General features: G+C 47.2%; 1 protein-coding gene across 1 annotated transcript in view; it reads right to left on the reverse strand.

Moving 5' to 3' along the window:
* Positions 1-12,694, reverse strand: part of LOC309561406 (waprin-Rha1-like) — a 50,183-nt gene extending 37,489 nt beyond the window's left edge. The window contains exon 1 of the mRNA XM_082265289.1: positions 12,546-12,694. Within this exon, the coding sequence (XP_082121415.1) occupies positions 12,546-12,654 (109 nt within the window). The 5' untranslated portion in view covers positions 12,655-12,694. The remainder of the gene's footprint in view (positions 1-12,545) is intronic.
* Positions 12,695-15,308: the final 2,614 nt, after the last annotated feature.

Consider the following 15,308-nt stretch of genomic DNA (forward strand, 5'->3'; position numbering starts at 1 on the left):
CAAGGGTTAGAAGGGTTAGAAGGGTTACAAGGGTTAGAAGGGCTGGATTCATCTCTTTTTCATGGATAGTGTAGGACCCACTGATAATGGGGTACTTTGACGCAGTAGTGGGCTTGAGCACGATATGGCCATATGGTGGGACCAAACCCCCATTTTTATTTATGGACTCTCTTCAGATTTGGTAGTAATTTCTTTTGCATTTGCGTGCTATTCTTTTTTAATATACATGTCTTTTGGTTCATAGCTGCAGCAGCTTTGGAAATACATGGGTATGCTCCCCCAAATTTTTTGCCTGTTTATTATGTATTCGGTCTGACCAGACTATCGAGGTTGAGCAGCCCTCCCCACCCCCCACATACACCTGTACTCAATCAGTGTCCACCATTAAATGGATATAGGAGGAGTCCCCTGTAGTGCATTTGCACATTTTTCCCAGCAGGGAGTGTTGTCTCCAAGGGTTAGAAGGGCTGGATTCATCTCTTTTTCATGGATAGTGTAGGACCCACTGATAATGGGGTACTTTGACGCAGTAGTGGGCTTGAGCACGATATGGCCATATGGTGGGACCAAACCCCCATTTTTATTTATGGACTCTCTTCAGATTTGGTAGTAATTTCTTTTGCATTTGCGCGCTATTCTTTTTTAATATACATGTCTTTTGGTTCATAGCTGCAGCAGCTTTGGAAATACATGGGTATGCTCCCCCAAATTTTTTGCCTGTATAAGAAGATTGCCAAGACCCTGAAACTGAGCTGCAGCACAGTGGCCAAGACCATACAGCGGTTTAACAGGACCATGGTCGACCAATGGAGTTGAGTGCTGTGCTCAGCGTCATATCCAGAGGTTGTCTTTGGGAAATAGATGTATAAGTTCTGCCAGCATTGCTGCAGAGGTTGAAGGGGTGGGGGGGTCAGCCTGTCAGTGCTCAGACCATACGCCGCACACTGCATCAAATTGGTCTGCATGGCTGTCATCCCAGAAGGAAGCCTCTTCTAAACATAATGCACAAGAAAGACCACAAACAGTTTGCTTAAGACAAGCAGACTAAGGACATAGATTACTGGAACCTTGTCCTGTGGTCTGATGAGACCAAGATAAACGTATTTGGTTCAGATGGTTTCAAGCGTGTGTGGCGGCAACCAGGTGAGGAGTACAAAGACAAGTGTGTCTTCCTACAGTCAACCATGGTGGTGGAAATGTCATTGTCTGGGGCTGCATGAGTGCTGCTGGCACTGGGGAGCTACAGTTCATTGAGGGAACCATGAATGCCAACATGTACTGTGACATACTGAAGCAGAGCATGATCCCCTCCCTTCAGAGACTGGGCCGCAGGGCAATATTCCAACATGATAACGACCCCAAACACCTCCAAGATGACCACTGCCTTGCTAAAGAAGCTGAGGGTAAAGGTCATGGACTGGCCAAGCATGTCTCCAGACCTAAACCCTATTGAGCATCTGTGGGGCATCCTCAAATGGAAGGTGGAGGAGCGCAAGGTCTCTAACATCCACCATCTCTCTGATGTCATCATGGAGGAGGGGAAGAGGACTCCAGTGGCAACCTGTGAAGCTCTGGTGAACTCCATGCCGAGGAGGGTTAAGGCTGTGCTGGAAAATAATGGTGGCCACACAAAATATTGACACTTTGTTCTCAATTTAGACATTTTAACTTAGGGGTGTACTCACTTTTGTTGCCAGCAGTTTAGACATTAATGGCTGTGTGTTGAGTTATTTTGAGGGGACAGTAAATTTACACTGTTATACAAGCTGTACACTCACTACTTTACATTGTAGCAAAGTGTCATTTCTTCAGTGTTGTCACATGAAAAGATAGAATAAAATATTTACAAAAATATGAGGGGTGTACTTACTTTTTGAGATACTGTATGTTTCTCCTGTCACATTAGAGACGATTGCCCAACCTATATTCTGGCTCTTCATTGGGACTTTTTGGTTTATCATCTCTATGCACTTACATGTGTATAATTACTTTTTAATTTATGGTCACGTTTTTCTGCATTATATATTGTTTATCACTTGAAAGAAGCATTAATGTGATTTTTATAGCTCTGCACTGTTGTTTTCCATTTTATGCATACCATGTATTGAGGAAATTGTGCTAGCTCCTATCAGTTGTTACACATTTTGGGTTCCTAGAGAGGTTTTTCTTTGTTCACAAAACCTAAAACATACGCATGATAACCCAAATCCTGCCAAGAGGTATTATTTATAGTTTTGTGATTAGAAGGTCCAATGCTGGAGAAGAAAAAGGAATCTCTTTCACAATACATTGTTTTTATCTTTGTAATCTCGATTGAGTCGTTATGAAACAGTTATTTGCTTTAGATCTGACAGAAGGTTGGAAAACAGCGGCTAAAACCGGATCGACTCTTACCCAACAAAGTCAAAATATTTAAATAGGGATGAGTGTCGGCTCGGATCGAACGTGACTTCGAACGTGACACAACCTGTTGGCTGTTTGCCAAACTGTTGAATAAACTGCCCATATTTAACAAGTTTGCCCATTCGAATCTTCAGCTGCTAGAAGGTAAACAAAGCAGCCAGGGGTCACCGGCGAGCTCTTTGACCATAGTTATGACCATATTTGGCCAATGGCATCATCCAGAATCTGGCTGCTTTGTTTACATTTCCAGCAAAGCCATCAAATCACATTGTCCACCAATGTAGATCCATCATCAGAAGACAACCTGCCACCACGGTGACCTGATCCTGCCCTGCCAGGGGTCACCGGCGTGCTCATTGACCATAGTTATGACCATATTTGGCCAATGGCATCATCCAGAATCCTTGTCTGCTTTGTTTACATTTCCAGAAAAGCCATCAAATCACATTGTCCACCAATGTGGATCCATCATCAGAAGACAACCTGCCACCCCGGTGACCTGATCCCTAACCTACGGTGACCTGATCCTGCCCTGCCAGGGGTCACCGGCGTGCTCATTGACCAAATATAGTTATGACCATATTTGGCCAATGGCATCATCCAGAATCTGGCTGCTTTGTTTACATTTCCAGCAAAGCCATCAAATCACATTGTCCACCAATGTAGATCCATCATCAGAAGACAACCTGCCACCACGGTGACCTGATCCTGCTCCGCCAGGGGTCACCGGTGTGCTCATTGACTATAGTTATGACCATATTTGGCCAATGGCATCATCCAGAATCCCTGTCTGCTTTGTTTACATTTCCAGCAAAGCCATCAAATCACATTGTCCACCAATGTTTATCCATCATCAGAAGACAACCTACCACCACGGTGACCTGATCCCTAACCCACGGTGACCTGATCCTGCCCTGCCAGGGGTCACCGGCGTGCTCATTGACCAAATATAGTTATGACCATATTTGGCCAATGGCATCATCCAGAATCTGGCTGCTTTGTTTACATTTCCAGCAAAGCCATCAAATCACATTGTCCACCAATGTAGATCCATCATCAGAAGACAACCTGCCACCACGGTGACCTGATCCTGCCCTGCCAGGGGTCACCGGCGTGCTCATTGACCATAGTTATGACCATATTTGGCCAATGGCATCATCCAGAATCCTTGTCTGCTTTGTTTACATTTCCAGAAAAGCCATCAAATCACATTGTCCACCAATGTGGATCCATCATCAGAAGACAACCTGCCACCCCGGTGACCTGATCCTGCCCTGCCGCACTACCTTCGCCAAATGACAGACCCAAGGCAGTGCTGGAATATGAACACAGAGGTGGGGATCATGGGTGACGTCATTGGCCAAATATAGCCATGACCGTATTTGGTCAATGATGTCATCCAGGGTCTCCAGTGCTGGTATTTACAAACAGCAGCCAGGTACCTGTCATTTAGTGGCAGTGAGGCTGGGAAGCATCATCAGGTGGCAGGTCATCGTGGAGCTGAGGAAACATCATCGGGTAGAGGATAATTATGAATTACGATGGATCTCAATCACTGGAGGACGTGGTTGAGGATCAAATAACATAAAGAAACAATAAAGAATGGTGTAGGTTTTTTTTTTTTTTTTTTTGGTTTTTAGATTTTTGGGGGGATGAGTAACTTGGGGTACTATACCACCCCATATTCATTCCCTTGGAGGGGGGATCTGGGAGCACCTTTTTCCAAAGAGGGGCTCCCAGATACCTGTAAGGCCTTCCTACAAGAACCCCCACATCTATTTTGGGGGGCAGGATGTCAGCAAGAGGCCCTTGCTGCCCCCTACCCCACCCAGGGCCGGTTGAATAGCATCATGGGCCCCTGGGCAAAGTAATGCACTGGGGCCCTACCAGCCTGCCCCAATTTACACACCTACTCTCAAGAATCAAAGCATAAATAGTTGATAGAATTAAACATATATTAGTATTTGCAATAAAATTGATTTTAAACAATAGGAAAACATGCCATAAATCAAAGACTAATCAACACAAAGAACAATATTTCCATTGCATTTCTATGTTCTGTCTACTGTGGGAGATCAGATATAGTGAATGCAGGCTCGTGGGGAGATCAGATATAGTGAATGCAGAGTCCTGGGGTGACCAGATATAATGAATGCAGAGTCTTGGGGAGACCAAATGAAGTAAATGCATGCTCCTTGGGAGAGCAGATATAGTGAATGCAGGCTCGTGGGGAGACCAGAGATAGTGAATGCAGAGTCCTGGGGGGATCAGATATAATGAATGCAGAGTCCTGGGGGGATCAGATATAATGAATGCAGAGTCCTGGGGAGACCAGATATAGTGAATGCTGAGTCTTGGGGAGACCAGATATAGTGAATGCAGACATTTGGGGAGACCAAATGAAGTAAATGCAGGCTCCTTGGGAGAGCAGATATAGTGAATGCAGGCTCGTGGGGAGACCAGAGATAGTGAATGCAGAGTCCTGGGGAGATCAGATATAGTGAATGCAGGGTCCTGGGGAGAGCAAATATAGTGAATGCAGAGTCCTGGGGAGACCAGATATAGTGAATGCAGGCACCTGGGAGAGCAGATTTAGCTGTGGACATGGGTCAGCATGGGCACCCTGACCGGTCTACAGCTATGCAGCCCATACACAACCAACTGAGATTCTCTGTGTGTTCTGACACCTTTCTATCAGAACCAGCATTCACTTTTTCAGCAATTTGAGTGCCAGTAGCTCTTCTATTGGATCAGACAAAACTGACCAGACTTCACTCTCCGTGTCCATCATTGAGCCTTGGCTGCCCATGACCCTGTCCCCGGTTGGCCAGTTTTCCTTCCTTGAACAAGCCGGGTTGGCAATGTTCGGGCAGATTAGACATAGACGGCAGACAGCAGGATGGTCGGGTCACAAGCCAAGTCAATACCAGGAGAACAGTTAAGCAGAATCAGGAGGCAGAAGCGAAATCCAGTAAACAAGTAGGGGTCAGGGTATGAAGCAGACAATCACAGGTTAGGGATAAGCCGGATCAAGATCAGAGGTCACACAGAATCAGGAACAACCCACAGAAGCTGCAGACCAAACAGCAATGAGTCCATACAGAAGGTCTGTTTAAATAGCGCGCCTGGTGCCAGCATTAGTGACGGGTGTGCGCATCGATGCGCGAGTGTGCATGCGTTCGGGTCTGTGCGCATCCCTAACCCACGAGCATGAACATCTGCCTGGCCAGTTGCTGATCTGTGCATACGTGCCTGTGCACGCTCCCTAACCCACGAGTATGAACATCTGCCTGGCCAGCTGCTGGTCTGTGCACGCTCCCTAACCCACGAGTATGAACATCTGCCTGGCCAGCTGCTGGTCTGTGCACGCTCCCTAACCCACGAGTATGAACATCTGCCTGGCCAGCTGCTGGTCTGTGCACGCTCCCTAACCCACGAGTATGAACATCTGCCTGGCCAGCTGCTGGTCTGTGCATGTGCGCCTGTGCGCGCTCCCTAACCCACAAGCATGAACATCTGCCTGGCCAGCTGCTGGTCTGTGCTCGCTCCCTAACCCACGAGCATAAACATCTGCTTCGTCGGCTGCTGGTCTGCGCATGCACGCCTGTGCACGCTCCCTAACCCACGAGTATGAACATCTGCCTGGCCAGCTGCTGGTCTGTGCATACTTGCCTGTGCACGCTCCTTAACCCACGAGTATGAACATCTGCCTGGCCAGCTGCTGGTCTGTGCATGCTCCCTAACCCACGAGCATGAACATCTGCCTGGCCAGTTGCTGGTCTGCGCATGCATGCCTCTCTGCATGCTCCCTAACCCACGAGCATGAACATCTGCCTGGCCAGCTGTTGATCTGCGCATGCGCACCTGTGCACGATCCCTAACCCATGAGCATGAACATCTGCCTGGCCAGCTGCTGGTCTGTGCACGCTCCCTAACCCACGAGTATGAACATCTGCCTGGCCAGCTGCTGGTCTGTGCATGCGCGCCTGTGCGCGCTCCCTAACCCATGATCATAAACATCTGCCTGGCCAGTTGCTGGTCTGTGCATGCAAGACTGTGCGCGCTCCTTAACCCACGAGCATGAACATCTGCCTGGCCAGCTGCTGGTCTGCGCTGGTGCGTATGCGCGTGCCGTGGAACTCCATCCACCCTATGGACCTGACTTCTCTAACACTATGGTTGGCCTAATACTTTCCCATTTTTTCTGCTTTTAATACATGAACTTCAGGGACAACATGTTCACTTGCCCCACCCACTTTCAGATGATATGTTATTCACTTTACCTGTCAGTGGTCATAATGTTATGGCTGATCGGTGAAGATGCTGGCACCATTCATTCACTTTTCAGCCTTATAAAATGTAATAATAGGGTGCGATGCATTTTTATTGGAGAGCGCTCAAACAATTTCTATCGTATTCTTCTTGACGAAGTCCCAGTATTAAATAATAATAAACCCAAATATTATGTAAATGCACGAGGAAAAAAGAGAAGAGGAAAGATCATGCAGAGCAGACATGGAATACAATGAAAAAGAATCGCTGATGTTGTTACACGGAATGTTTGCATAACATTTATAAATATTATCGTGGGATTATAACCGATCGCTGATTTATAGTACGATTGTTTAGTGAGTACCTCCTGGTGAGTATCTGGAGTGCAACAACAACAAGAAAAGGGCGCACCGACCTCGTCCATTACCGCTAAAAAGGTTTAATAAAATGCAAAAAAGCAACATACAGTATCTCACAGAAGTAAGTACACCCCTCACATTTTTGTAAATATTTTAATATATATTTTCATGTGACAACACTGAAGAAATGAGACTTTGCTACAATGTAAAGTAGTGAGTGTACAGCTTGTATAACAGTGTAAATTTGCTGTCCCCTCAAAATAACTCAACACACAGCCATTAATGTCTAAACCACTGGCAACAAAAGTGAGTACACCCCTAAGTGAAAATGTCCAAATTGGGCCCAAAGTTTCAATATTTTGTGTGGCCACCATTATTTTCCAGCACTGCCTTAACCCTCTTGGGCATGGAGTTCACCAGAGCTTCACAGGTTGTCACTGGAGTCCTCTTCCCCTCCTCCATGATATCACAGAGCTGGTGGATGTTAGAGACCTTGCGCTCCTCCACTTTCTGTTTGAGGATGCCCCACAGATGCCCAATAGGGTTTAGGTCTGGAGACATGCTTGGCCAGTCCATCACCTTTAATCTCAGCTTCTTTAGCAAGGCAGTGGTTGTCTTGGAGGTGTTTGGGGTCGTTATGTTGGAATACTGCCCTGCAGCCCAGTCTCTGAAGGGAGGGGATCATGCTCTGCTTCAGTATGTCACAGTACATGTTGGCATTCATGGTTCCCTCAATGAACTGTAACCAGTGCTGTATTTTGGCCTAGGCCAACAAGGCCCAGGCCTAGGGCGGCACTTTGCAGGGGGCAGCAAAAAAGCCACCCCCCCCCCTTCACCTGAGACTCTATTGGCCACTGGTTGCTAGAATTGCCTCTCTCACCAGCCTCTCTCTCATCCCCCTCTCTCTCTCTCACTCACCCCCTCTCTCTTTCTCTATCATCCCCCTCTCTCTCTCTCTCTCATCCCCCCTCTCTCTCATCCCATAATCTCTCTCTCTCTCATCCCCCCTCTCTCTTATCCCCACACTCTCTTATCCCCTTCTCTCTCTCATCTCCCCCTCTCTTTCTCTCTCTCTCTCATCCCCCCCTCTCTCACCCCCTCTCTTTCGACCCCCCCCCTCTCCCTCCCTCACCCACCCCCTCCCTCTCTCCCTTCCTCCCTCCCTTGCCCACCACCCCACTCTCTCTCTCTCTCTCTCATCCCCCCTCCCTCACCCTCCCTCTCTCATCCCCCCTCTCTCTCTCTCTCATCCCCCCCATCTCTCTCTCTCTCTCTCTCATCCCCCCTCTCTCTTATCCCCACACTCTCTCATCCCCTTCTCTCTCTCTCATCCCCCTCTCTCTCTCATCTCCCCCTCTCTTTCTCTCTTTCTCATCCCCCCTCTCTCTCTCACCCCCCCTCCCTCACCCACCCCCTTCCTCCCTCCCTTGCCCACCCCTCTCTCTCTCTCTATCTCTCACCCTCCCCCCTCTCTCTCTCTCCCTCACCCACCCCCCTCTCTCTCTCCCACCCCCTCTCACCCCCATCTCGTGAGATCTTCGGGGTTCATGCTTGTAGTCCTTCAATTTTGGAGGGAGACACATCCGTTAAAAAAAAAACGTGTGGGGCAAATTTACATAATGGGGGGGGGGGTGCCCAATTTTAGTCTTGCCTAGGGCAGCACAAAACCAAAATACACCACTGACTGTAACTCCCCAGTGCCGGCAGCACTCATGCAGCCCCAGACCATGACTCTCCTACCACCATGCTTGACTGTAGGGAAGACACACTTGTCTTTGTACTCCTCACCTGGTTGCCACCACACACGCTTGACACCATCTGAACCAAATAAGTTTATGTTGGTCTCATCCAGTGGCGGCTGGTGAATAAAAAATTTGGGGGGGGGGGGGGGCGGCGGCGGCAAACCCAAAACATCCCCCCCAGGACGGATGGCTGGGTGGCTGGCCTGCAATCTGCTCTACACCCCCTCCCTCATTCCTCCCCCCTCCCGAGACGGATGGCTGGCTGGCTGCCCAGCCGGACAGCCAGCATCCTTACCTGCTCCTTCCCCAAGCACCGCCCTGTGTCTCCTCGGCCGTATGTCCCCTCCCTCTCCTGGCCAGTGGCCAGTAAACTCACATCTCTTTTTAGCCAATCAGGAAAGGGGTCTCACGACCCGCTTTCTGATTGGCTGGGAGGAGAGTCAGTATGATAATAGAGAATATTAATTCGCTATTGTCATACAACTGGGGGGGCTCGGGGCGGACCCTTTTCTAAAGCCTATTAGAGCCTCTGGCTCTAATCACGTGCTTCATAAAAAAAAAAAAATCTCATCAGACCACAGGAGATGGTTCCAGTAATCCATGTCCTTAGTCTGCTTGTCTTCAGCAAACTGTTTGTGGGCTTTCTTGTCCATCATCTTTAGAAGAGGCTTCCTTCTGGGATGACAGCCATGCAGACCAATTTGATGCAGTGTGCGGCGTATGGTCTGAGCACTGACAGGCTGACCCCTCCCCCACCCCTTCAACCTCTACAGCAATGCTGGCAGCACTCATACGTCTATTTCCCAAAGACAACCTCTGGATTGGACGCTGAGCATGTGCACTCAACTTCTTTGGTGGACCATGGCGAGGCCTGTTCTGAGTGGAACCTGTCCTGTTATACCACTGTATGGTCTTGGCCACCGTGCTGCAGCTCAGTTTCAGGTTCTTGGCAATCTTCTTATAGCCTAGGCCATCTTTAGGTAGAGCAACAATTCTTTTTTTCAGATCCTCAGAGAGTTCTTTGCCATGAGGTGCCATGTTGATCTTCCAGTGACCAGTATGAGAGAGTGAGAGCGATAACACCAAATTTAACACACCTGCTTCCCATTCACACCTGGGACCTTGTAACACTAACGAGTCACATGACACCGGGGAGCGAAAATGGCTAACTACTCCCAATTTGGACATTGTCACCTAGGGGTGTACTCACTTTTGTTTCCAGCGGTTTAGACATTAATGGCTGTGTGTTGAGTTATTTTGAGGGGACAGTAAATTTACACTGTTATACAAGCTGTACACTCACTACTTTACATTGTAGCAAAGTCTAATTTCTTCAGTGTTGTCACATGAAAAGGTAGAATAAAATATTTACAAAAACGTGAGGGTGTACTTACTTTTGTGAGATACTGTACATTATACTCACAAACATATAAAAGTTGTACACATATAAAAATGTATATTGTACCCAATGGCCTCCAAGACAACCAGGAACTTTCTACGGTGCTGGATAACGTGATGGTATCCGCATATTGCTGACTGACGCGTTTTGAGGGAGGACCCTCTTCCTTAGAGCCAAAACATGCTACAAAACAGGCTATGAGGAAGAGGGTCCTCCCTCGAAACGCGTCAGAATCTGTCCAGCAACACACCCAAATCCGCCCAACAGCAACAGTAATCCATCTGTGACTCCACCTATGATGTCACTCAAGTGTCGCGCATGCGCAGAGAGAGAGAAGGCTAAATCTGACAATTACATTCTCCCTCCGCACTTTGCAGATTGTCGGATAATGCCTCAGACGATCCGCGCATGCGCAGTGTTGATGCCACTCCAGCTGATATCACGTACTGCGCAGATCTCACCAGAGGCATTATCCGACGGGATTTACTATTCGACAAAACAAGGGCTCTAAGTGCCGGTTCACATGTATGCGATGTCAGACATCGCATGTGAATCGCACCGCACTGCTCTGCAAATCACATGCCATGTCTGTGCATTGCGAATTCAGCCATACAGATTGTATGGCTGAATTTGCATTCCATTCGAACCAAAGTCACACAGGACCCTTTCCTTGGTGTGCTGCGCATGCACAGATTGTCGGAGGCGTTATCTGACGAGATGCATTATTCCACCGGACACCCCTTCACACGAGGCGCTTCTAAACTGCTCATAAAACGCTGAGCGTTTTTGCGGCGCTTATCAGGCAATTTTGACGCATTTGTGGTGCCTTTTTTAACCACTTAAGGAGCGCCCTTAAGTACATTTACTGCGGCATGGCAGCCCTTAAGCGCAAGATCACATACCTGTATGGGATATTGTTAACCACTTAACGACCGCCTACCGCAGATGTACTGCGTCAGGCAGCCGCTCCTGTGCAGCCTTCTCACTCTCAGGAGGCTAGGGGCCAAATCCTCCGGTCTGAAAGTGGTTAAGCGCAAGATCACATATCTGTATGTGATTTTTGTTAACCACTTAATGACCGCCTACCGTAGATTTACTGCGGCAGGCAGTCGCTCCTGGGTACATATATATATATATAATAAAAACAATAACATCCTTAGTAAAGGCAAAATTCCTTACAAAGTATTTTACTAACCAGTTTAAAAAAACTACAACATCCTCAGCAAAGGCAAAATTCCCTACAAAGTATTTTACTAACCAGTGTAACTTCAGGATTTTACAGCTGTCCTAAAAATGATCATTGGCAAAAAAAGCTACAAAGTATCAAAATAAAATATATAATAAAAACTAGAACATCCTCAGCAAAGGCAAAAGTCCTTACAAAGTATTTTACTAACTGGTGTAAAAAAAATTATAATATCTTCAGCAAAGGCAAAATTCCCTACAAAGTATTTTATGAACCGGTGTAACTTCAGAATTTTACAGCTGTCCTAAAAATGATAATTGGCAAAAAAAAAAAAAAAGCTACAAAGTATCAAAATAAAATATAATAAAAACTTTAACATCCTCAGCAAAAGCAAAATTCCTTACAAAGTATTTTACTAACTGGTGTAAAAAAAAAAAAATATATATCTTCAGCAAAGGAAAATTTCCCTACAAACTATTTTACTAACTGGTGTAACTTCAGGATTTTAAAGCTGACCTAAGAATGAATATTGGCAAACAAGCTACAAAGTATCAAAATAAAATATAATAAAAACTAGAACATCCTGAGCAAAGGCAAAATGCCCTACAAAGTATTTTACTAACCGGTGTAACTTCAGAATTTTACAGCTGTCCTAAAAATGATCATTGGCAAAAAAAGCTACAAAGTATCAAAATAAAATATATAATAAAAACTAGAACATCCCCAGCAAAGGCAAAATTCATTACAAAGTATTTTACTAACTGGTGTAAAAAAAATTATAATATCTTCAGCAAAGGCAAAATTCCCTACAAAGTATTTTATGAACCGGTGTAACTTCAGGATTTTACAGCTGTCCTAAGAATGAATATTGGCAAACAAGCTACAAAGTATCAAAATAAAATATAATAAAAACTATAACATTCCCAGAAAAGGCAAAATCCCTTACAAAGAATTTTACTAACCAGTGTAACTTCAGGATTTTACATCTGTCCTAAAAATGATAATTGGCAAAAAAAACGCTACAAAGTATCAAAATATAATATGATAAAAACTTTAACATCCTCAGCAAAGTTCCTTAGAAAGTATTTCACCAACTGCTGTAGCTTTAGCGTTGTAAAGTCGACCTCCCAATTTTTAGGACAGACCTTCAAACCTGAACGTCTCCTTTGAAGCGGACCTCTTACCTGCCTGAGTGTCCCCATGAATAAAGACGAGTCCCACTAGAAGAGGCACCAGTTGGCACAGTACAATCTTCATGCTGCCTTCGGTCCCTGTAAAACACCCAAATAGCATTTAAAGGCAGGTGTAGTGGGTGGAGCAGCTCAGGGTCTGGTACCGTCCCACCCCCTTCACCTGTTACCTGAGGCCCCAGGTATGGCTTAGGAATGTCCCCGGGGTCATGTGACCTGAGAACTTGTCACCAGCACTTGTTGCTGCAAGGAACCTGAAGAGATTGAATAGCAGGTTTGTAGGGGGAGGATTGTGACATCTTGTACAATAATAATAAGGCACAGTGAGTACAGAACGTCACAATCACATACTGGTACCCGTATACCGTGCTCCTGTACACCCGGAGCATTGTGTTTGTTTTATATCTATTCCCTCATGTCCTAAAAAATGAATAGGATATACTGGTATAAACATGACTTCATCTAAAGCAGGGATCTCCAAACTATGTCCCATGAGGCATTGTAAAACTCTGACAGACATGACTAGGCATGATGGGAATTGTAGTTCCTGAACAACTGGAGCAGTGCTGTATTTTGGCCTAGGCCAACAAGGCCCAGGCCTAGGGCGGCACTTTGCAGGGGGGCAGCAAAAAAGCCACCCCCCTCCACCTGAGACTCTATTGGCCACTGGTTGCTAGAACCACCTCTCTCACCAGCCTCTCTCTCATCCCCCCCTCTCTCTCTCTCACTCACCCCCTCTCTCTCACCCCCTCTCTCTTTCTCTATCATCCCCCCTCTCTCTCTCATCCCCCCCTCTCTCATCCCCCCCTCTCTCTCTCTCATCCCCCCTCTCTCTCATACCCTTCTCTCTCTCATCCGCTTCTCTCTCATCTCCCCCTCTCTTTCTCTCTCTCATTCCCCCCTCTCTCTCTCACCCCCTCTCTTTCGACCCCCCACCCCCCCTCACCCACCCCCTCTCTCTCTCTCCCTTCCTCCCTCCCTTGCCCACCCCCCTCTCTCTCTCTCATCCCCCCTCTCTCTCTCCCTCCCTCACCCTTCCCCCTCTCTCTCTCTCTCCCTCACCCACCCCCCCTCTCTCTCTCCCATCCCCTCTCACCCCCCATCTCGTGAGATCTCCGGGGTTCATGCTTGTAGTCCTTCAATTTTGGAGGGAGACACATCAGTTAAAAAAAACGAGTGGGGCAAATTTACATAATGGGGGGGGGGGGGTGCCCAATTTATACCCCACTGACTGGAGGGCCATATTGTGGAGACCCCTGCTCTAAAGGCACAGTTGAAATAGATGCACACATACCAACTGGCTTACCTGCCAAAGCTATTTTAACCCTCAGACCAATTCTGACATTCCTCTCCTACATGTATAAAATCTGTATTTTTTGTGCTAGAAAACCACTAGAATCCCTAAAAGACCGGAATCCCCAAACATTATATACAGGTGCATCTAGGTGCTTCCTAGGGCCAGGGTGGAACGCAGGAGTTCCGCCCTCTCCGTTCGTGGTACCGGATTCAAATCTGCAGGCCTCTCCCTGCTCTGAATCGGCAGCGTCACGGGGTACACAGCTCCCCGCTGCTCCAAGGACCCCGCCAGGAACGGAAGAGGACTCCCCCCTGCAATCCTTGACGACGTCCACGGTCCTGTCTTCCCCAGACCACTGAGTTACAGGAGACAAAGCGGTCACCCCTATGCCAGTAAGTAGGGGTGCCACACTTGGGCAGGAGAAGATGCATCTTTTTCCCAGTCTTCAAGGACAGTCCATGAGACCAGGAATAGTTCCAGGAACATGTTACCCCGCTGTCCGGAGGAAACACTTATACTGAAGGGGAGGACCAGGGGGCCGCCTTTTTATCTGATTGGATTTAATGTGTTTCCTGTCCTGGTAGGAGGAGCGCCATAGGTCTCTCATGGGCTGTCCTGGAAGACGACTTGAGAAAATTAGATTATCATTCAAAAGGTAACTTATTTCAGTAATTCAATTCAAAAAGGTAAACTCCTATATTTTATATTGATGTGTTACACACAGAGCGATAGATTTCACACATTTCTTTCTTTTAATTTTGATGATTATGGCTTACAGCTGGTGACACCCCAAAATTCAGGATCTCAGAAAATTAGAATATTAGATAAGACCGATAAAAAAAAAAAAAAGGATTTTTAATACAGAAATGTTGTCTTAGTGAAAAGTCTGTCCATGTACAGTATAGGATGCACTCAATACTTGGTTGGTCGGGGCTCCTTTTGCATGAATTACTGCATCAATGTGGCGTGGCATGGAGGCGATCAGCCTGTGGCACTGCTGAGGTGTTATGGAAGCCCAGGTTGCTTTGATAGTGGCCCTCAGCTCCTCTGCATTGTTGGGTCTGGTGTCTCTCATCTTCCTCGTGACAGTACCCCACAGATTCTCTATGGGGTTTAGGTCAGGTAACTTTGCTGGCCAAACAAGCACAGTGATACCGTGATCATGTGACCAGGTATCCGTAGTTTCGGCAGTGTGGCCAGCAGTGGCGGCTGGTGCTCGGTAAGTCGGGGGGGGGGGGGCAGCAAACCAATGTGCACCCCCCCCCGGGTCAGTCAGTCAGGCGACACATTCCCCCCCCCCTCTGCCTCCTTACCTCCTCCTTCTTCCTGTCCGAGCCAGGGAGTGCCGGATGGCTGAGCGCTGTCCTCCTCCAGCCGTGTCTCTTCTGCCTCTTCTTGGCCACTGGCCAATAAGATCACTTCTCCTTTTGGGCAATTGGGAAAGGGGTCTCACAACCCTC

This window comes from Pelophylax lessonae (genome assembly GCF_965119305.1).
Source record: "Pelophylax lessonae genome assembly, chromosome: 8".
NCBI lineage: Eukaryota > Metazoa > Chordata > Amphibia > Anura > Ranidae > Pelophylax > Pelophylax lessonae.